Source organism: Gymnoscopelus braueri (assembly GCF_963280865.1).
Source record: "Gymnoscopelus braueri genome assembly, chromosome: 9".
NCBI classification, from domain to species: Eukaryota; Metazoa; Chordata; class Actinopteri; order Myctophiformes; family Myctophidae; genus Gymnoscopelus; species Gymnoscopelus braueri.
The window spans coordinates 34,255,976-34,278,066 of NC_137610.1; the positions used below are offsets into that span (position 1 = coordinate 34,255,976).

Genomic DNA, 22,091 nt, shown 5'->3' on the forward strand with positions numbered 1-22,091 from the left:
TATAAGTTATATTGTATTAACATACTCTACCATACAGATTGGACAAAATAAATGTGTATTCATGAAAAAAAAAGTTACATGGTCCCGCTTTAAGCCAGTTTAGGTTCTAAATGTCGATTTTAATATATCTTCGGTTAATTGCCCAGCCCTATGACAAAGTATAATATAGGGTTTAAGTGGTTAAAGTTAGATTTGTGTCGAATCATTCTATTGCTTAACAATAATGCTGTTAAAACATAAACCATATATGTAAAAAAGATGTTTTTCAGTATTAGCCTACTACTACTATTGACAGATTTGAATACAGAACCCACCAACATCTTTCCTTTCCTGCTCATTATGTTGTGTTATTTCTATTCTTCTGTTATTTTATGTGAACAAGATTTATCTAAGAGTGAATGAGGAATGTTAGAATGATGTTCTTTGCATGTTTATAACCTCTTTCAGTTAAAGCCTCTTTTTCATCTGTACCTCTAGGCTCTAAGCCGTTATTAATCTAAAAGCACCTTTTTCTCAAATCAATCCCATTTTTAGGTGCAGCATATTACCAACACAGGAACGAGACGCAATCACTTAAAACATGCGGGGAACATACCGGTAATTTATTAGAGTAACTTATAGTCTAGAACACATTTACATTCGACTCACGGCCTGTATCACATACCTTACTTCCACATATCACATTTTAGCACCTGTCTTGCTTGCACACTGACAGCAAGAGTTACCAAAATATATCGTTATGTGGTTGGAGCCGTCATTAAAAACTATGAAGATCGATTCCCTTATTCAATTAAATATCCCTTGCGTGAAACAATGAAACTCGAAGGAAGACAAAATCACAGGAATCGGATTCCAGCTCCAAACTGGACCCCGTCAGATATTCTGTAAAGATAAGAGGGAAACATGATTCCATTTAAATCCAAAGGAAGAGAGAAAAGTAAACTATTCAGTGATCATAAATTACCAACGTACAACTGCGTCTCATTGGGAGAGACCCATGTACTCACTGATGCTAGGTTCACCCAAAATGAAAGGGTAAAAAAAAAACACTCCATGAAATAAATGAAAGGAACTCATGTCAAATTTGGCAATTGTTGTTTTCTTTTACAGTACGTGTTTCTTGTTTCATGTACAGAATGAAGTCTGTGGTGTATATGTGATGTATGCTGCTCCACCAGGGAGAATTTGTCCGGCATTTTTGTTTGTTTGTTTGTTTGGAGAAAACATTTGTAGAGTATTTTACCTAACTAAGTTATGTGAAATTCCCCTTTAAGAAGCATCAGACCATGCTTGAACTTCAAGTTCACTTTTATTCTGGAAATGTCTGCATTTCTGGATGTATTCCATCAGATGGAGCCACAGAGCACTGATTCAACCCACTTCAGTCTGGGCACAGTTCAGACTTTTCAGTTTACTTACCATTTACACTAGCAAAAATGATTACATTAATAATATCAATGATAATAATAATAATAATAATAATAATGATAATAATAATAATAATAACAATAATAACTAGACGCGTCGCAATTCAGGGCAATTGCAGAGTGTGGTTGCGCCGACGCTAGTCGCGGGTCGCTGCCGCCGGGACTCGAGGAATACGCTGGGAGGAATACCGTCGGAGGCTGTGCCAATTACATTGTCACGTAACTCCTGAGATAACTTGCGTTTCATTTTGAGAGGATTGATCCCCCCAAAATAAGGTTTTTGCATCAAAAGGTTACATTTTGAGCATTTGTGGCGCCCCCTATGGATCAAAGTGGAATTTTTTTAGGGGATTTGTTGAGTAAACCACCCTCGACATGTGATTCAAATTTGGGATTGACTGGACGTTTCGTTCGTGATTTGTAGCATTTTTGGTAAAACGGGCCCCTCCCGCTAACTTTGGAAGCCATTTACGGACGAACGGTAAGGACTATCAAAATGCTGTTTGGATATGTTTATCGCATGCGCCCAGAGATCATGTGTACCGATTTTTGTTAAATTTGGACAAAATATATGGGAGGAGGAGCTAAAAGTGTGTTTTGAAGAAAATTCAAAATGGCGGAAAATCTACCCTGACGCAAATGGGCGTGGCCTATATGGGGAGATGCGTCGTGACCCAAGGAATCCAGGGGAAAATTTTGATTTTACGACCTACGGTTCAAGAGTTATAGGCCAAAACGTAAAGGGGGCTGTTATAGCGCCACCATGTGGCCGATTAGTGTAATTATTTTTTCAATAATTTCGGACTTAATTATGAACCTCCCCTCCAAATCTGGTAACTCTAGCTCTTACGGTTTCAGAGAAAAAAATACTTGAATTTGTGTTTTTTCACTTTTTCATTAAAGCGGATGGGGACATTTAATGCACTAATAAATCAATATCAATTAAACTATTTAACCAATCTCTTAGCAAAATACAGGCGCACGATTCCAGGTCAAGACGGTCATTTTGAGATATGGCACTACATTGGGGAATAAAAACTGTGGGAGGAGAGACGATCTAAACTATTGTTTATATACAATAATAATAATAAAGCTGGAGGATTACTATAGTCTGGTTGCCCTGTTAGGGCAACCACACTAATAATAATAATAATAAAGGCAAATAAATTGTTTTGAAAAGTATAGTTAAGCATCCTGTATTTTTGTCTTCTAAACCAGCAGTAACCTTTAGGTATGAACACAATGTGACTAATAGCATCGAACACTAGCTGTCCGTACCTGTCTCCACTCTGGACTCCCATAGGAATGCAGTAGTTCAGTTCTAGGCGGGCGATGTTCCCCAGACGCAGCACGATGCCTGCTCCATATGACCAGCGGATACACTCTGCCAACTTCTGCAGGTGAGCTCGTGGGCCCTCTCCTGGAGGAAGGTAACGACAAGTGCACACACAAAATAAATTGATCAATAACTGGGCGGTAGTGGCTCAGGGGTAGAGTGGTCGGTAGAGCGGCCGGATGGAAGCCGTGAGGTTTCCAGTTCGATCCCGGGCTCCCCCAGAAGAGTTAGTGTCGAAGTGTCCTTGAGCAAGACGCTGAACCCCTAATTGCTCCCGATGAGCAGGTTGGTGGCAGCATGGTTTCCTCCGCCATCGGTGTGTGAATGTGTGTGTGAATGTAATGCACAATCTATGTAAAGCACTTTGGATAAAAGCGCTATATAAATGCACCATTTACCATTTATAACTGATAACCTAATAAAAGAAGTGAACACGTTAACTATAGTAAAGCTAAGGTAGGTATACCATACATCCTACTGCCAACTAAAACTTTAACCACTGCTGACTACACTGCACTACAACACCCAGGTAGGCTATTTTACCCTACCTTATAATGAACACTAATTTTACTTCCTGAGCTTTGTCTACCTGTAGTCTACCACCTACTGGTCTAATATATGTTTTGCAATGTAATGCTACACTCATGTGAGTAATGTGTGCTCTTTTAGTGGGTATTCAAATGTCGTTGATGTCGAGTGATTCTGATACCCACCGTAGTTGAGGTTGCACAGATTCCCGGCGTTGAGGAAGAAGTGTGTTCTGAAGAGGTCACCAAAGCCCCCCCGTCCTGGTCTGAATGGAAGAGGTGTGTAGAGGTGTAGACCCCCAGCCCAGTAGGCCTCTCCTCCCAGGTAGTCACCTGCCAGACCAGTAATACCAGCACAGAACACCACAGGTCAGTAGGCCTATAGTGGTCCTGTGTACAGTAGGTCAATGGTATAACGGCACCAACGCTTGACAGGGATAGAGCTTTCACTCCCTGTACTTCAATGGATAGATAGCAGAAGCCACAGACCCCTATTTGATTCCATCTTTATTTCAGGGACCAAAATCTACAATGTAAAATTATCAGCAAGGTGTGTACTTGTAGATCTGCTATTTGTACTTTTATTTGACAATTAAAACATTTTGAAAATGTAAAAAAAAATGTGCCAAAATAAGGACACCAGGGTTCATGTGGTTAAACTATTCAATCACTATCTATGTGAAGAAGACCTCTGTGTAGAAGAGTGCTGACTGCTGACCAAAGTGCTGACCAACAAAGCTCTGTTGCAGGAAACAGAGCTTAGGTTTATATGGGTTGGAATAGTCACTGTTTTCATCATTGCCAGATACATTGGCAGGAGGGTTTGGGCGTGTGTAATATATAAAGCTCAAGCCAAAGAAATGTCTCACCATCGCTCTGTGGACCCATACTGTACATACTGAACCCTCTGATGCTGGTTGGACCCCCAAGATAGAACCTAGCACAGAGACACACACACACACACACACACACACACACACACACACACACACACACACACACACACACACACACACACACACACACACACACACACACACACACACACACACACACACACACACACACACACACACACACACACACATGTCATGTAAGCATCACCATGATGCTGACTGGTTATGACATTTTTTGAGAGCTTCATGTCCTGGAGATCACCTAGCATCATGTAAATATTTCTAATATGAACTATTTATAACTCCATCAAATGTGAATAATGTCTTTGTTTCATATTATAAAATGAAAAGTTATGTTTTTGTTCGCTGATTAAATAATTTCAAGATGTCTTCTTGGGTTCACATGACATTTAAAATTGATGAGCATTGTACTTTATTGCCTCGTTTTATCACCATTATGGTATAAAATAATTGCATAGATTAATTGAATAACAAAAAAAAACAACAGATGAATGTTTTATGATAATGATGTAACCTTTTAAATCATAACCAATGAGCATAATAGAAACAACTATGAAAATAGGGCCCAAGTGAAAGGACACTTTTAAATATTCCATTTACAGTAAGTAATACAGAGCGGTTGGACGGTATTCAGTATCATTATGTACCTGTCTGCTATGCTCGTTGGCTTTTCACCGATTGGCAACAGCACCCCTCCCCACATAGAGGCAGACAAGACCTGAGAGATGAAGGAAAAAGCTTTTTCAAAAATCAGCAGCAGAAACAGTAGAAATCTGTAGGAGATACTGTCTCAGAGGGAGACTGTAGGACAGCTGTCAGGGAGACAGGGAGTGGGACAGATGAGAGGGTAACAATGTTGGAGATGCAGTCTGAGAGGGAGACTGTCTCTCCTACACTTTCTCCCTCTCTCCTTTAGAACTGTCTGTCTAGACAAACTCAGAGGGAGACTGTGTAGGAGAGACAAACAGACAGACAGACAGTAGGACAGCTGAGAGGGAGACAGTATAGCAGAGACAATTGGAAATCTTGGAAGGAAATAATGTAGGAGAGACAGGGGAGACAATGTAAGAGACACAGACAGTAGGAAAGCTGAGAGGGAGACAGACAAAATTATTAACTTTTGTCAACAGACAAACAAACCCTGATGAAGACCTTCTAAGTTGAAACGCATTGGTCATACTCATTTGCCTTGCTCTAAATACATTCATATATTTTTTTCACTTGAGACGGAGTGCCTTGGAATTATTTTCTTTGCAAGTCTGCATTTCACACCTTTTTTGGCAAGCAGTACCTCTTTGGAAATCCTCTTTTGTTTAAAAGTGTTAACTTGTTTGACAAACATTTTCAAATGAAGTGTTAATTCATATTGTCAGTTTTTTTTCCAGTTGGTTACAGAAACACTGGTTTCAAGTACTCACTCAACCATATTTTATATTTCTTATTCTTTGCTTCTGTTTATTATTGTGCAAACTAGACTAAAATAAACCGCAAGATAGACAATCAAAGTTATTCTTTCTTGATCATTTAATTATGTATAATGTATTGAATTTAAAGACCAGCTGAAATGAAACACCACTGATGTGATTGGCTGAGGAAGAACCTAGCCCGTTTCACAAGGAAATACATCTTGATATGGTTGCGAAGCCATTTCAGCTGGTCTTTAATCTGTTTGAATTGGACTGAAATGGACTGAACTGAATAATTAACATAATACAACTAAATAGAACAAAACTGAACATATTATAACTTTACATTATTATGGAGTATCTCACCGAGTCCCAGAACAAACTTTTGTTGAGTTGGATCTCAAAGTCCTCCTTCACGAAACTGGCATCGCCCCCGGTGTAACCAGCCAACTCCTACACAACACAACACACAATATAACACAACATAAGCATGACACAATACAATATCACTAAACATCAATAAACACAACCAAACAATAAACTATGATTTAGCTATATGTTACGGAGTTGGAATCAATCAAATCCTAACGATACCCATCCCTACTATTGGTACGGTTCTTCCTTGTGTCAGTGAACACAAATAGTATTATGGCTAGTAAACTAACCTGATGGATCTTTATCAGGCCCCCGTTCCTGGGAAGAATGGAGGAGTTTCTGGTGTCAATAACCATAGCATGCTAGGAGAGAAGATAATTAGAAAAGTCAATACATATATAGTTGTGTTTCATATTGACACAAAATTATATTTCAACACATAATTGATCTATTTCTACTTGTTAGTCGTTTTTTAACAACAACCACAATGTTGGTATAGTATATTCACTAATGGAAACTAACAAACTCCTCATTGTGCTGCTACTGATACAAAGTATGTTAATATGTTTTCACCCCTTCCTATTAAACTAAACCAAATGCACCTAGAGGTGTGCATAGTTAAGCCTCGTAGCTTAATGCCTCTGGTAGTGTTTCAGCCCAACTTTGTTTGGCATTTTCAGCACACTCTGGTGGACACATGGCTGAGAGTGACTAACACGTGGCGTGATTTAGTATTTCCTAGGATAGCAGGAGTGCTCAATTTGGTTCCCTCAAAGTCCCATGTTGGTTCACTCGACATCCTGCTGTGCAAGTTTCAGCAACAAATTAATTACTTTCTAAATCACTTTAAAATAAGGCAGGCGGACCCACAGCAAGGTTCGCGAGACAATATCTTTAGAATACAGTAGTACAGTACCGAGAGTGAGGACTTGAGAGAGTGACCACTCTCCTCCCGGACAGCGAAGGATGCTGTACGAGCCAGACAGCCCAGTTCTCTCCACACACCCTCCCACTTCAACGTCTGACTGGTTTTCCACAGTGGGAACTGGTGGGACAGAAATAAAAATAAACATACCGTAGTTAATGTAAGAGAAAAGGAGAGAAGAGGAGACTAATGCATTTTGGGGGAACTAACCACTGTAATGTGATTACTTAAATTAACATACCGGTGGTCTAGCATGTTTAGCCCATTGAATTTGACTCACAATATAATTGACATTACTGACGACCATTTTCCAAAGCATTCTATGGTTTGTTTGATTTTCAAGGAAGCCATTGGATTCAGTTTGTGTCATACACTATTCAAATCAATTTGCAGGGAATTCAAATGTGCTTGAGACAGGTAATGAAATCATAAAAATGAATGCATGGTTATGTTTTGTTATTAAAGTTATGGTATCATTGCATTTTAAAATGCATACTCATTTGAAAAGTTTATCCAAAAATATTCCCTGAGAAACACAACATTCAATCATCCATGAGTTACTCATTTATGTTTGGCCAAGATTGACTCAAGTTTTAACGTTTTAATAACTTTTGAAAAAATTTAAACGAATGCCAAGTATAATAAAAAATAACGTTGAAGTTAACGCATGATATATGGCAGAAGCTGTGAATAGACTGTATTGATTATAGACCTTTAAGTGGTCGTTTAATAAGTTACTTCATTATTGTGAAAAAGAGGCAAGAGGAAAACAGCAGATTAAACAAAAGGTGAATAAGATAACCGGTATCAGGGATGGATGAAAGTATTTACAGTCATTTCTGTGGAGACACCTCGATCTGTCTCTCTCAGGGAACTCCATGGAAACTGGCCTGTGACTTTGTACAAGTTGATTGAGAAGCTGTTGCAGCGGAACAGAAAATACAATGTTACCAGAGAAAAGCGTTTCCTTGATATCACTGCTGTCAGAATAAGCTTAACTTGAATGACTTTTGGTGAACGACCCTTACTCTACACATGAATTAACATGTTTTCTGAATGGGCTTAATAACTCAACCATCATAATTAAAAACAATGCAAACCTTCAAGTAAGTTATTTCTCTGCAAGAGGACCTATAACTAAGTATAAGTTGTGGTGGAGTAGTCATGCCTTACTTGCGCTCGAAGCGTCCAGGTTGGGGTTTGAAGAAAGACAGACCATAAGACGTCTCTTTGGTGCCATAAGAGAACTGGAAGGTGAGTTTCTCTGCACGTCCAAACATGTTGGGGAGCTTCAACCCTAGTACCTGTAAATGTGAAAGGAAATACTTTTCTCAATATTTGTTTATTTCAATAAAGATTCTAGAGAAAAAAACACTGTCCACTCCAGCATTAGGCTGAAAATATCAGTCACCAGAACCAGGGACATGTGTTTTAAATGAGTCTAACATGGTTAGGCTTATATAGGGAGGGAGGGGGCGTGTCTGATCTAATGCAACTTAAAAACTGTCAGAGCAGATGTTAAAATGACCCCAGAGGTGTTTTAAAGTGAAAGAAGGCATAGGAGAAGAACTATAAGTACCAGAGAAATAAAATACAACATAGGGTGGTCTTTCCATAGCATCACCTGCTGTTGAGAATCATTTAAGGCATGGGTTCCCAAACTTTTCAGCCCGCGACCCCAAAATAAGGCGGCCATTGACTCGCGACCCCACCTAAACCTGGAGGTAATTTATGCACATAAACTTGCACGTTCGGTGCACATTTGAAATGTATTAAAATGGTAAAATGTACTATTTGTAATCATTTTAGGTTGTATTTCATCCATTCTGTTGAATTTAAAATAAAATAAAATAATTTTTTTTTTTTTTATGACCCAAAATAATCTTGCGACCCCAAGTGGGGTCGCGACCCCAACTTTGGGAACCCCTGATTTAAGGAATAATGTAGCTGACACTGACACGTAGGCTGCCTATTTGTCTGAATTTTAAAGTATTTTCAGCAATGGTATGATAATTTTTTGGTTGGTAGATCTTTTTGAGCTGGTCATTTTTTTTTATTTTTATTTTTTTTTAATCTAAAATTTTTATCCCGCGATTTTTGTAACCCATTTTTTTCACCCGGTGCCAATTTCCTAAGTGATCCTGGGCACTACTAGCCTGGTAAACCCTCCCTCCGGAAATCTCATTTCTATTTGATTCCAGGAGTGAGTCTGGCCTGATAGCCCATTGTGGGGGTTTCTAGTGAAATTACCAGCTAACCGAGCCTATCAGCGTCGTCGCACATCGTTCTGTGATTGACAGCGACAGTTGGCCAATCAGGTGGCGAGTTCGAGTGAGCCCAAAACACAAACGGCAGCCATCTTTTTCTTGTCCGCTATATTCTCCGCTATTTTTTTACTTCAAAAAGCTCTCTAACTTCTATTTTGAGGCACGGAATTTACTTATAAGATATCGTTTGGATAGAATTTACTTGTTTAACTTCATATATGTGGTCAATTAATCATGACAAAGCCTATTTAAAAATAAAAATTTAGAGAACCGGTAGGGGTGGGCAGTGACACCCATGTATCCGAATAAGGCAACCCATTTTGGGCATGAACGTCTCAAAAGTCCCGTTGCGCAGTGGTGGAAAAAGTACTCAAATTCTTTACTTAAGTAAAAGTACCAATACTGCAATATAAAGATACTCTGTTACAAGTAAAAGTCCAGAATTAAAAATGTACTTGAGTAAAAGTACAGAAGTATTGGCATCAAAATGTACTTAAAGTACCAAAAGTAAAAGTACTAAAATGTTTGAAAATAGCAGATCTACAAGCTCACAACGCGTCGCGATGCGACGCGTTGTGAGCTTGTAGATCGGCTATTTTCAAATAGCCTAGGTATAAAATAGGGCTAAAGTGGTTAATGTATGTTTCATAATGTAATAATTTATATCTGAAAAGTAACTAGTAACTAAAGTTTTCCAATAATTGTAGTGGAGTAAAAGTACAATATTTGCCTCTGAGATGTAGTGGAGTAGAAGTAAAAGTATAGACAATTGGAGTTACTCCAGTAAAGTACAATTACCTCAAAATTGTACTTAAGTACAGTACTTAAGTAAATGTACTTAGTTACTTTCCACCACTGCCGTTGCGTCACATTAGACTGGTGAACTGCTGATTGGCTGAAGGGGAAAAATTATCATTGGCTGAAGGGGTTGTCAGTCAACTGTATTACTCCCGCCCAACTCCAGCCCGCAGCCAATATTGCAGAATGGGCGATCAGGCCAGACTCACTCCTGGAATCAAATAGAAATGAGATTTCCGGAGGGAGGGTTTACCAGGCTAGGGCACTACACCAGCCCTACACCAGTATTACACCTGTCACCCCACAGTAGGGAGGCCAGGGCCGAGCTCATGCTTCCTTCAGGCATGAGAGCCAACTGACCTTCTTGTCACCTGACAGGGGGGAGTTTCCCTGGTTGGACGTAGCGCGTGGAAGGAACACGTTATTCCAACCAGTTCCCTTCCCCTCCATCAGGCGCCCCGGCTGTCATGGGGGAGGCGGTATAGTGACCAGGATTACTACATGTTTTTGTGAGGGTATTAACTACCCTAGGAGACACGGGGAGAACATGCAAACTCCACACAGAGTAGGCCCTTTCGCCAACCCCACCTAGGGTATGGGCGCTGATGACGCGGAGGAGAAGACACGCCCCCAGTGCCCACTTGAGCTGGTCATTTTAAAAGTAGTTCTCAAGTCAAAAAAAGTGTGGGCACCCTTGGGCTACAGGCTACATTTTATATTTTGAATTTGCCCTTTAAGTTTATTTGGCCTGGCCTGACACCCCATAGTTGTGATTGAGGTAGCATTCCATCATGTATCTTACATAGAAAACTCTTTGCCACAACTAAATTAACAGGAGCAGACCAGTCTTCCATCACTAACTTCAGAACAAACTGAGGCGTATCTGATATGTATAGCAGTACTGATGACCATGCTTCCTTCATATGTGATAGGTGAGGTCTGTATAGCAGGTGTTGTGGTACTGACCATGCTTCCTTCATTGTTTCCAACCATGGTGTTGTAGCTGCCGGTCATCCGTCTCAACTCTGTCACCTCAAACGTGACATCTAGACCGTTGGGAAGAGCGTCCGTACCTACAGGGGCAAAACCAAGCTTATTTCTGGATCTCTAAATGCAACAAATGGATTATTTTTATTATAAAAAATACTGTATAAACAAAAATGTAATACTTTTTAAATTGTGTTTTTATGTGAACATATAGTCTCATGTAGCCAGATGATCAGAGATCTCTGCCTACTGATACGTCTGGGGAAATGTAAATTCAATGAATGGGCTTAGACGCTGGAGAAAATCAGTGGTAACAAACCTACATCCACTGCTCCAATCTTGATACCATCATAATATGAAGGACCCTAAAGTCTTTCTATTGGATCTGTGATGCTGTTATTTTTTAAATCTCTGAATAGTTTCAACACAGTTTTAGCCCATTCAGTAGCCCATGTGCAGATCTCTGATCGTCTGGTGATGTTAATTTGTTAATTTTTTCGTGTTGATTTGTTGATACATATATTTCTTAATTATCCAAAACCACGGCTATCGATTATTCGATTGATCAAAAAATTAATTGATAGTTGCAACCCTAAAAATGTATAGGAATTAAAAATCACATATTACATCAAAGAGATATCTGACGGGGTACTATGTTCCGATGTAAACCATGACGTATGTGACAGTACCTTGTGAGGTGTCGATGACAACTTCTACTTTTCTGAAGATGCCGAGACGTAGCAACTTCTGTCTGGCTTCATGGGATGTCTTCATGACCTAATAACACATGAGAGAACCACATAGTAGGACTGCTGATGGGAACACACTTCAGTACAACAATAACAATCTGTTGCAGTTTGACAGAAAAAGCGGTGAACTTTTCAAGAATTAAGAAAGATTCCCCTGTTTTAGTGAAAATGTACTGAAAACCAAATTTCCCATTTTAACAAATAATGTCTTGAGTTTGAGGACTAAGAAATGCAAGCAATTAAACATGAGCATATCTGACAGCAACTTCTTCAACGAATACTCACGTCAATTAGGTTTTTTGCTCGGAAGACTCCAGCGATTTCATAGGTTAACAGGTCATCCTTGGTTCTCGATAGGCCGTCTATATGTACACGCTGAACCACAACCTGAAAAAAGATTAGGCAGCAACAAATGAGCAGAGTTGTGTTTCTACATGTCTGTTCAATGCACTGTTCAATGCACTTCCAAAACTGAGGAGTGTTGTCTACTGCCATTGTTTGTTCTTTAAAAGAATACAAATAATTATTATTATTTATGACATAGATATGTGATTTCATATGATAAATGATAAGAAAATAATATGGACCCATGCTAAATTATTTTAAATAATAACTGGATGCAGAACAAGGCAAATCCTTACATTCTTGTTTTCCAGAACCTCTTGCTTTGACTCCTGTTCCATCTCTGGTGCCTCGATGTCATCGGCTTGAACACCCAGCTCAGGCCCTCGCATGGGCAGAGGGTCTAGGCTCTGTAACACAGGTCAACATCAACAGATAAAAGGTTATATTTCAATACTTAAGTTACCATGCTACAATGTAAAATTTCCCATAAAATTCTTCATATTACAGAAGTGTGAGGAAGACCTCTCAGCTTCCACTTTCTGCAGACTGACGATCTGGCTACCAAGGTAACCTATTCAGCATGGTTTGGGTTCACCACAGTATCAGACACTGGATGCATTATCTGCTGCAATCTTCCTTTTCCCACTAGCTAGCTAACTCAGAGCCTAAAATCTATTCTGTATCATTGGTCATGAAGAACAGGTTTATTATCATATATGCTGTGCCTATAGCTTATTATACCTTAAGCTTATTTGTGTTTGATTTATTCTTTCATCATGAACCATTAATTTAAATTAATATTTTACTTTTTCATTAATCATATATTTTCCCCTTCTCAGTAGCATAGTCCTACTCAGTCATGTATGCTTTCTGTTGGTATGAAATGCATAACAAACAATCCCTAAATTCACAGCCTTCAAAACAGTTGTATAGCTTTCACAAGTACCACCCATAGACCCTTAATCTGTTAAATATTTGCACGGTAAACACGCCCTATGCTTCTGTATACATATGACAAGACATAGTAAATACAACCTGTGCACATCACCCCCAAATATCCTTTCCCCCTATTTGACTACTTGTATATATGATGTTTTGCATATTATTGTGCATTATTGTTTGTCTTTGAATTGAATACACAGGACCTTAATGGAAATAAGCCCTAGTTGGGCTTTTTGGGGTCATCTTTAGCATCCTTTTGTATTATTAAATCTGTACCACTGTACTTTTTTGCAAACTGTTAATAAAGTATTCAATCAATCAATCAATTTCACCTCTGAATATTCTCGATTTTTTAAGACCCTACTTAATAAGACCACATAGTAGTCATTATAGAATATTAACAAAATATTATTTATAATAGTCATAATCCCAATATCCCATTATTACAGTTAGCAAATTAAAAAAGTATCAAAAATGAATATATCACAAAAAAAAAGAAAGAAAGAAAAAGAAACAGCCAGTTTAGGTGCACTGAGTCTTAGTGGTTATGAATCAAATATGTCAGTAGGCTACTGCACTTTATATTGTATATCAAGTGTATAAAAGCACGTAAGTAATTCTTATTTTATTTTTATAAAAATATGACTCCGTTTTGGGGATTATGACTGGTCCATGCTTGTCATAGGGCCTGTGTGGGGGTTTGACAGCAGTAACATTAGCCTTGTACAGTGCACACATACTGTATATAGGTCATGCGTTCATTCATGTAATAAATGTGACGTAGATGTCCTTACCCTGGCATGAACGGTACCCATTCTTAGGACTAGAGCACGATCGCCCTGCGAAATATAGCAGATATGTTTGGTTTATTGGAGAAGTTAAATCATATGTACTAGAAGTCCGTCGGACGAGGGTAGTTTATATTTGCAGGCGGGTGCCGCCATGACACTTCTTAACCACGCCCCTTTTTCCTATTTGTGTTTCCTTTTTTTTCTTTTTTTTCTTCTCCTCCTTCTTCATCTGTTTCTTCTTCTTGAGCCACGTCAGCCACCTACTGTCCCGGAGTGCATATGCAAGGCGTTACATCACTTGTGCAGTGGTGTAAAGTAAACAAGTACATGTACTCAAGTACTGTACTTATAAGTACAAATCTGAGGAATCTTTACTTTACTGGAGTATTTCCAATTTTCAATACTTTTACTTCTACTCAACTACATCTCAGAGGCAAATATTGTACTTTTTACTCCACTACAATTATTTGAAAACTTTAGTTACTGGTTACTTTGTAGATACGTGATTATTACTACAGAACATACATTAACCACTTCAGCCCTATTTAAACTTTGGCTATTTATCCAATCTACAAGCCCTCAACGCGTCGCATCTTGTAGATCTGCTATTTTCAAGAGATTTTTATACATTTTAGACATAGGATAACTTGTCAAACGGGATATTCTGCATAATGAATACTTTTACTTTTGGTACTTTAAATATATTTTGATGCCAATACATTTATACTTTTACTCAAGTAAATTTTGATTACCGGACTTTCACTTGTAACAGAGTATTTCTACATTGCAGTATTTACTTTTACTTAAGTAAAAAATATGAGTACTTTTTCCACCACTGAGTGTCTGTATGGAATCGCCCCAAGGAACCCTGGTTCGCACTGAACCACTGCATTACCTCAAACTAACTAGGTTACCAGCCTGCATGCCTAACATGTCTAATCCTGATGAAGAAGAACTGATCTTACTGATCATATCTCCATCCCTTAAGTATTTAACTCTGCAATGTATTATAATTTACTATACTTGCAGAGCTGAATATAATCCTGTATGTCCAAATCATATCATAATCCATAAAATACCTCTTCCTCTCTTCTGCACACCCTTTTAAGGCCATAAGGTTCTACTGTACTATGGTGTCTGTTGGGTTCATGATAGGAAAAGTTAGAAAAGTATTTTCTATAACTATAAGTACATATAGACAAATCACACAGTTGAACTGTCAAAGTCAAAGACAGCAAAAAAAAAAGACATGTATATTACAAATTACATTCAATAACTTTGCTAACTGTATTTCATTGTACTTTTTATTTATTGTCTATGCAAATCTTTTTGCAAATACTAGGGTTGTGAGGTGCCTCTCACAATGCCTGTTGGGAATTAGATTCATGTGGGGGTATAATGTGTAAAACAAAGAAATTAGACATTAACATTTGTTTGTAAATAGTGATAATATAAATTTATTTTTTTATAACATATTACAAACACAAAACAGGACATTTAAGATTGTAAATAAGTGGCTGAACTTCTCTGTAGGCCTTTTCTCCTGCAAGAAAAGAGACACAGAACATGACATTCCTCCACCTACTGTACCATGCATTCATGGTGCAGTAGGTGTACCCAACCGCACCCACAAACCAAATGGACCGATGAGGGTCTATTTGGTTCATTTGTCCCCTTGCATTTTATTGTAAGAATAATTACAGTCAAATTAAATTACATTTATAGTATCCTTCTAAATCATTTTACACAGTAAGCTTCTAGAAGTTTTCAAATTATTATGACTATTACAGTATCTTTTACATACTTCTTATACAAACTTCACAATTAATAACAGTTTGGTTTATTTATTTAATGGACACTATTTCTTAATGGATATTTAACTGCTTGGAATGAAGTGAAGTGATGAAGAAAACAGACAGCAGTGCGTACGTACGCCTCTCTTTTGAATGTCTCTCGGGATATCCTGTCTTCATCTGCACCTTCAGGACACTTATTAATGTTTATATCTGCTATCCCCAGTGTGGTTAACGCTGCAGCAGAGGAAATTACATAGTTAGTGTTAGAATTGTCCCATTGTGTCTTCATACTGTTTTTTAATTCGCTATTAACAGATTGTAAAATAAACACTAAACATGTAGTGAGTGAATAATACAGCCTCAGACTAGTCATTGTTTGTGAAATGAAATGTGATGAACAGTTGAACACAAGCATGCATTTCTAATTCTTTGGAACAAGCATTACAAATTTCAATCCTAATAAGACTCTATAGTTATATGGGCCATTCATAAATTACTACTTTTATGTTTGGTACTGCATTATATTTTGATGTCAATAACTTTTACTTTTAAATTATATATTTTTTAGGAATAACGGATTTGTACTTGCACTTGTTACAAGTGCAAATCTGTTACAAGTTGTAACAGAGTATCTATCTACATTGTTATTGCTGAAATGTGAGTACTTCTTCCACGATTGTGCCATTATCATACTCCTCAAAGTGACAATCCTTCCTCTGCTTACCTTCCTTGTATTGAACATATGTTATGTATTTTTGCTTTGTAGGGTCCAAGATGCCAAATACAGAGTCCAGGTTGGACTCATCAAAGAGACAGGGTGCATCCACAGATTTCTGTTTAGATGCTTCCATCTGTTCCAACTGGTTAATGAGAAACTCTGTGGGATTCTCTGCAAAGACAATGGTGATAAAGAGTTACACTTTCTCTCTCTCTCTCTCTCTCTCGCTCTCTCTCTCTCTCTCTCTCTCTCTCTCTCTCTCTCTCTCTCTCTCTCTCTCTCTCTCTCTCTCTCTCTCTCTCTCTCTCTCTCTCTCTCTCTCTCTCTCTCTCTCTCTCTCTCTCTCTCTCTCTCTCTCACACACACACACACACACACACACACACACACACACACACACACACACACACACACACACACACACACACACACACACACACACACACACACACACACACATGAATCTCTCAAGACAGATTCAGCTAATTCAAACGATTGTATTTTAAAAACGTGACGTTTTTTCCATGATGTTTGACTCTCTAACAAACAGAGAATGATAATAATTTGCAAAATAGAAAAACTGAAACGCTAACCTCACCTGGTCTATAAAAGAACAGCATACTCGTTAAATTGTCCATTAGTTCAACAATTTTGTGTTTTTCAAGATACCCAGCAGCTTCTTTTTCTCTTGGCGTTGCCATGTTTGAAATGTAGTTTATAGTGGTTGCTAGGATACACGTCGTATGCTGTAGGACTTCCGGCTCAGAAATTCAAAATAAGAGTCATAAAAACTTTTATAAATTAGATGGATTTTCTCTAGCGTCTGCCCTATCTTACTAGGCAGATGTTGGTAAAAGCCCATTTAAGTATAACTAAGCTATTGAGAGATGTTTACTTAATATTCATTCATATTATAGGTTATTCAATGATAGACTAATATAGACTGTAGCTAGCTACATAAATTCACTGTAATATTATCTCACTGCAGAAGACATGTTGACACTGGCACTGTATCATATTCACTGTTAACAGACTGTACATACTGTATATCATGTATATTCATTAATGTATTCATTGGTGATAGATATTCATATATACGCTATTGAAATAGACCTACTGTACATGTTTAATCATTCGTTCAGAAAACCACTACAGAATGATGTCTACTGTCAGAGTCTATTTTATAATTTTATTGAAATGTATTCTTATCTTAGCTTGTTTCTTGACTTGTTCTAGTCTTACCTGTACCTCTCCCGTTTTTCACTCTTACTGCTGTTGCTGCCGTGACACCTAAGTTTCCCCCAGGATCAATGAAAGTGTGTCTTATTTTATAGCCAAATATGTATGGGACAGTGCAAAATCATATATTTGGGCCATGGTAGCCAAAATAAGTCAATTAGTGAAAGCACCTAGTCTGCTGCAATATATACCCTTCTATAAATTTAGCAGTACTTCTACTAACTATTACCCACCATTTTTTGGTGTTCTATCCACACGGGTTTTCCAAGCAGTTCCCACTGTAGCCACAGTGTGGGTCCCCAATCTATTCCAGTATAACCTACCGTATACAATTATCACTAGCGTACCTCAAAACCTACTGTCTGTTATCTGTCATTCTTGAATCTGTGTTCTGCCTGAAAAGTAAGTTAATTTGATCCCAAACCAGTTGGGTTTCTACCACCTCCTGAACCCATGTCAGCCACAATAAGCCAGTTCAAATTTACCTGTCAACTGCTTCACGGGACAGGTAAAACAGGGCTGGTTGTTTTAACAGGTGATGTTTGGAGGGGTGAAATAATTTGTGAGAGGAAATTAAGACAATACAAACATGCTTATCAATATATTATTTACTTGCTCTGTGCAAACTGTACCTACTTGAATACTCTCATTTTCAGCACAGATTACAAGACACATTCATTAATAAGCCATGATAAGAATGGCTTATTTAAACCATGTTGTTTTAATGAGTCAAAGAATCCTCTTGAAGCAGCTTCATAATTCTTCAGCTCCCGTGTTGAAGTGCTTATCTTGAACAGGTACACACAAATATCAGTTGCACAACCATGTGCCAGGGCACCCCACTAAGAACACCCACAGCAAAAAGTACACAGTTGAAGCCATGAAGAACACACTATTGAAAGAGTACAACATGCTCCCCAAAAACAGTCCGATATCTGGATGCTTTGGCTGTCAAACAGCTCTTGCCAGACATCTGACATTGAGCATTAACATGTATTCCCCTTGATTCAGTGACCAACACTGAGGTGACATAAAGTTTTACTTTGACCTCTTTATTGATAACAAATGTATGTAAAACTAGAGGGTCGGGGCGCTGCGCGCCCATCCCCCCTATCCGCTGCGCGGTGCTTTGTGTTTGTTAGTCTCTATAATATATAAAGCCATAATAGGAGATGTTCCCAATGGAGCTATGACCAAATATGGAGTGTGTTGTCTGACCTCACTTCCTGTCCAGGGGGGGTTTGTATATATAGATAGGGGTGGCTTCAGTGGGGGACAGGAAGTGCTGACTTTTCTCAATTGTATATATAGATACATACACTGTCACACACTTATCAAGAGGACAAAATGCACGAAAGCCAGCGTCTTATTTCCATGTCCTTTCATATGCATGTGCAAATTATGTGGTGATGCTTGATGCGCATGTCAGTCCAAGCACCCATAGATGCGAGAAAATGTCCTTGTGGGAAAAGTGTGGGTGTGCCTTCCACACTGGTGGGCAGTACAAAGCAATTAGTTCTATCAGTCCAGTTTCTGTTCGGCTTTGAGCTTCTCCATTGCTGCGGCAGCCTCTTCTCTGGCTTTATATCCCAGCAGCTCTGTCTTCAACTCTCCTGGCTTTGGTGGGATCTCTGGGATACTCTAATGGACAGAAGGCAAAAGACGGGCAGATCAGTAATACAGTATGCATAGTGGGAAGTTTGCATGCGTTCATGGATTAAGTTCAAATTCCTGACATCAAATCAGTTTGCTGTGTGTATAGAACATCACATTTTCAGCCAGGTGCTGACAAATTTAACATTATGTGTCAACAAACACCTGATAATTATTATGTATTTTGTATCATTCCAGAGCTATGGAATCTGTCATATGCTTTAGCAAATAAAAAGAATAGTGGATTTCCAGAACGAGAGGCAGATCCAGTGCCGGTGCCCAATCTCAAACCAGTCCGTGCATTTCCACCAAATAACTACAACTGGTTCTCGGGTAGAAGAATTGGGCCGAACCGAACCGTACACTGTACTGCCCCTCGTCACTTTGCTCTCACGCCAGTTATCACAACCTCCACCCAATATCAGTGGAAATGAAAGGAAAGCAATGAATGTTAGCACTCACCAGATCAGGTAGGTAGTACTGATGGACAACCTGTGCTCCTGCAAACATGGACAGGACAGTAGCCCCAAGCATCCTCAGGTAGCGAGGCCAAGACACACCGGCTGGCATCTTCAGAGGAGTAACAGGTTCCTCTCAGCCTAAAAGAGAAGTTATCAACAAACAGATATTTTATCCAAAGCCCATCAAAGTTCTAGTAAGCATTTGCCTCTCTGCTCCACCCAGTGAGTCAGACTCTGATCTGGGATTAGGCTAATTATTCACAACTTTATCTTCCATATAATTTAGAAGTATTGGAAGAACAGAGGAGGTAGCGTGTAAGCAAACTGTACAGACTTTTTGAAAAAGTAGTGTGCCTTCCAAGTGAAGGAAAATTATTAGAAAATGCTATGGTGAATGTACTGTAGGCCAGATACCGAGTGAAAAATAGTTCTAAACTGTCTAGCTTAGCTGTCTGATTCGCTTCACGCAGGATCCGCCGCAGAACATTACCTTGAACTTAAGTAAGACAGGGGTGAGTAAGAAGTGAATTAAATTATTCCAGATCGAGGCACTCAATCGTCAGTATATATGCAGTAAAATATATGGTCTGGAGATCCTCTATAATGCTGAAGAAATATCCACGTCACCGCTTCAGTTGTAGACACTAGTTGCCCAAAACTCTGTAACGTTGTCTTACATCTTCTCATGAGAGATGGCAACGTCATGACCACGTCATTCAGCTGATGTCACCACTTCCCCACTTGTCTGTATATGGAGCTTTACGTGGTCCCTCCCTATGTCCATACATGGTGTTAACGCTTGCTCTACCCTGACAGATCATGTATGTATAGAGTTCCTGCGCTAACAGTTCTCTACAAGTCAAGACAAACCCTCTTCAACACTAAGGTTCCCAACCAGTCCCAACTCAAAATTCACATAATCATCAGTCATTAAAGTGACCATCCAAAAATGGTTCATGTTTTTCCTTGACAAAAGTAATTGGAAGAAAACATGTAATTAAATATGTGCAATTTCTTACTGCAATTCTGCTATCATGAAACATGCATGCCAGCCCATACCAGACCCGTACCTGCTAACTGAAGTTTATGCATAGTAGACATACATACAGTAGATATATTGTGTCCGTTCTGTCAGTAATGTTGTGAATGTTAGTTATCCCATCACGTACATGGCATGTTAAAAGTGGAGATATTTTACTATAATACACCTTTCTGCCAGTAGAACTCAGAATCAGAAACAGTGCACAGTGCTGGTCAAGGTCAACCTGCTGCAGCAGAATATGAGTGCTGCACAAGTCAAATAACAGAAAGAAAGCTAACGAAAAAGCAAGCATTTAACAGTTACGTTAGTTAGCTGATTAAACCTGCTTCATCAACACATCTGTCTGGGAACCCACCTGCTTGTCTATTCAAATGCTAGTAATCAGAATGAGTCTTGCTTCAGTTCTGGTGATATAACTGCTCCTCTCTGAGGCAGAGAATAGTTGTCACTTGTCATATAATGTCCACCAAGAAGCTGGAGTGACTACGTAGTCGTACCACTATGCTTCTGTTGCTTCATACTTAATAAACCATAAACCACCAGAGGTATAAACCTAACCATCACATTGTAATTGCATAAACATACACGCATGTAAACAGTACAGAGGGTAGTACAAATCCCATACCTCGGAGGGTGGGCACTGAGGCCGGGCTGTGATTGGCACGCTGCCTGGTTGCCAGGGTATCCACTGGGCTAAAAACATGGCTAAAACCCGGTGGTTACCCGGGACAACCAATCCGCAAATCGCAGCACGACAAACGAGGCCGTCTCTTCAGGCTATGGGAAACTCAACCGGACCACGCTCTTCTTCTATACCAGCAGCCAGGTACGTATTTCCATGTACAAGTCATTTGTCTCCACCCAGCGGGCACTGTCTGTAAAAGCAACAATAATAAACTGGTGTTGAAGACTCATTGGATAATTATAATATTTAAAATAAGGAAAATAAGGACTATAGTTCTGGTGAATTTGTGTTAGGCACACATTTCCGTTTTACCAATGAGCAGTGGCTCTCACAGTGGGGTCCAGCCATGGGTCCAGCCTTGCCGCAAGCAACTCTTAGATCCTATTTATTGCCTTGTTGGTGAGTTTGAGTCGTTTAATACAATCAGATAGGACTTTTCTGACTTTGGATGTAATGGGCTGTCAAGCCAGGGTTGGTATTGCAACTCTAGATTCCAGATATTAAAAATAGGATCTAAGACTCTTGCGGCTATAGGTCCAGCCAGGGACCCTCAGGGGTTCCTTGAGGGGTTATCAAATGGACCCTTACAGATTTTACTGATCCATTTGGTTCCATTTGTACACTCACAGAGGGTCCTTGAAATAAAAAATAAAAAGTTTGAGAACCACTGCCTTTAGTTACTGTTGAGTCATGTAGTAGCCTACT

General features: G+C 39.0%; 3 protein-coding genes across 4 annotated transcripts; all 3 read right to left on the minus strand.

Moving 5' to 3' along the window:
* Positions 1 to 569: 569 nt before the first annotated feature.
* samm50 (SAMM50 sorting and assembly machinery component) lies at positions 570 to 13,952 on the minus strand. Of its 2 annotated transcripts, none has more exons than XM_080437798.1 (15): positions 13,796 to 13,952; positions 12,356 to 12,466; positions 12,000 to 12,101; positions 11,655 to 11,742; positions 10,945 to 11,051; positions 8,087 to 8,217; positions 7,745 to 7,832; positions 6,905 to 7,033; positions 6,279 to 6,350; positions 5,980 to 6,066; positions 4,855 to 4,925; positions 4,160 to 4,227; positions 3,477 to 3,623; positions 2,706 to 2,847; positions 570 to 882 (listed from the first exon to the last, which is right to left on the minus strand). In XM_080437798.1, the coding sequence occupies exons 1-15, from the start codon at positions 13,814 to 13,816 to the stop codon at positions 837 to 839; spliced, it is 1,410 nt and encodes a 469-aa protein (XP_080293924.1). In that variant the 5' UTR covers positions 13,817 to 13,952; the 3' UTR covers positions 570 to 836. The 2 variants fall into 2 exon arrangements, with proteins under 2 accessions (XP_080293924.1, XP_080293923.1); XM_080437797.1 differs by having other exon boundaries at positions 3,477 to 3,630; positions 4,158 to 4,227.
* On the minus strand, positions 13,920 to 17,007 carry efcab10 (EF-hand calcium binding domain 10; the record flags this gene model as incomplete). The annotated part of the gene is made up of 4 exons (XM_080438144.1): positions 13,920 to 14,052; positions 15,726 to 15,822; positions 16,313 to 16,477; positions 16,905 to 17,007. 4 exons carry the CDS (start codon positions 17,005 to 17,007, stop codon positions 13,920 to 13,922), a joined length of 498 nt encoding a protein of 165 aa, XP_080294270.1.
* A 1,130-nt stretch (positions 17,008 to 18,137) lies between these two features.
* Positions 18,138 to 21,294, minus strand: uqcc6 (ubiquinol-cytochrome c reductase complex assembly factor 6). The gene is made up of 3 exons (XM_080437708.1): positions 21,057 to 21,294; positions 19,661 to 19,797; positions 18,138 to 19,186 (listed from the first exon to the last, which is right to left on the minus strand). The coding sequence occupies exons 2-3, from the start codon at positions 19,766 to 19,768 to the stop codon at positions 19,067 to 19,069; spliced, it is 228 nt and encodes a 75-aa protein (XP_080293834.1). The 5' UTR covers positions 19,769 to 19,797; positions 21,057 to 21,294; the 3' UTR covers positions 18,138 to 19,066.
* Positions 21,295 to 22,091: the final 797 nt, after the last annotated feature.

Excerpts from the sequence above, each read along its gene's own strand:
- samm50 (XM_080437797.1), bottom strand. The coding sequence starts at position 13,816 with ATGGGTACCGTTCATGCCAGG. Across the intron at positions 12,467-13,795 it reads TGGGTACCGTTCATGCCAGG|AGCCTAGACCCTCTGCCCAT; the intron begins GTAAGGACATCT and ends CCTGTGTTACAG. Across the intron at positions 4,926-5,979 it reads AAAGTTTGTTCTGGGACTCG|GTCTTGTCTGCCTCTATGTG; the intron begins GTGAGATACTCC and ends TTCATCTCTCAG.
- uqcc6 (XM_080437708.1), bottom strand. The coding sequence starts at position 19,768 with ATGCCAGCCGGTGTGTCTTGGCCTCGCTACCTGAGGATGCTTGGGGCT. Across the intron at positions 19,187-19,660 it reads AGTACTACCTACCTGATCTG|AGTATCCCAGAGATCCCACC; the intron begins GTGAGTGCTAAC and ends TCTGTCCATTAG.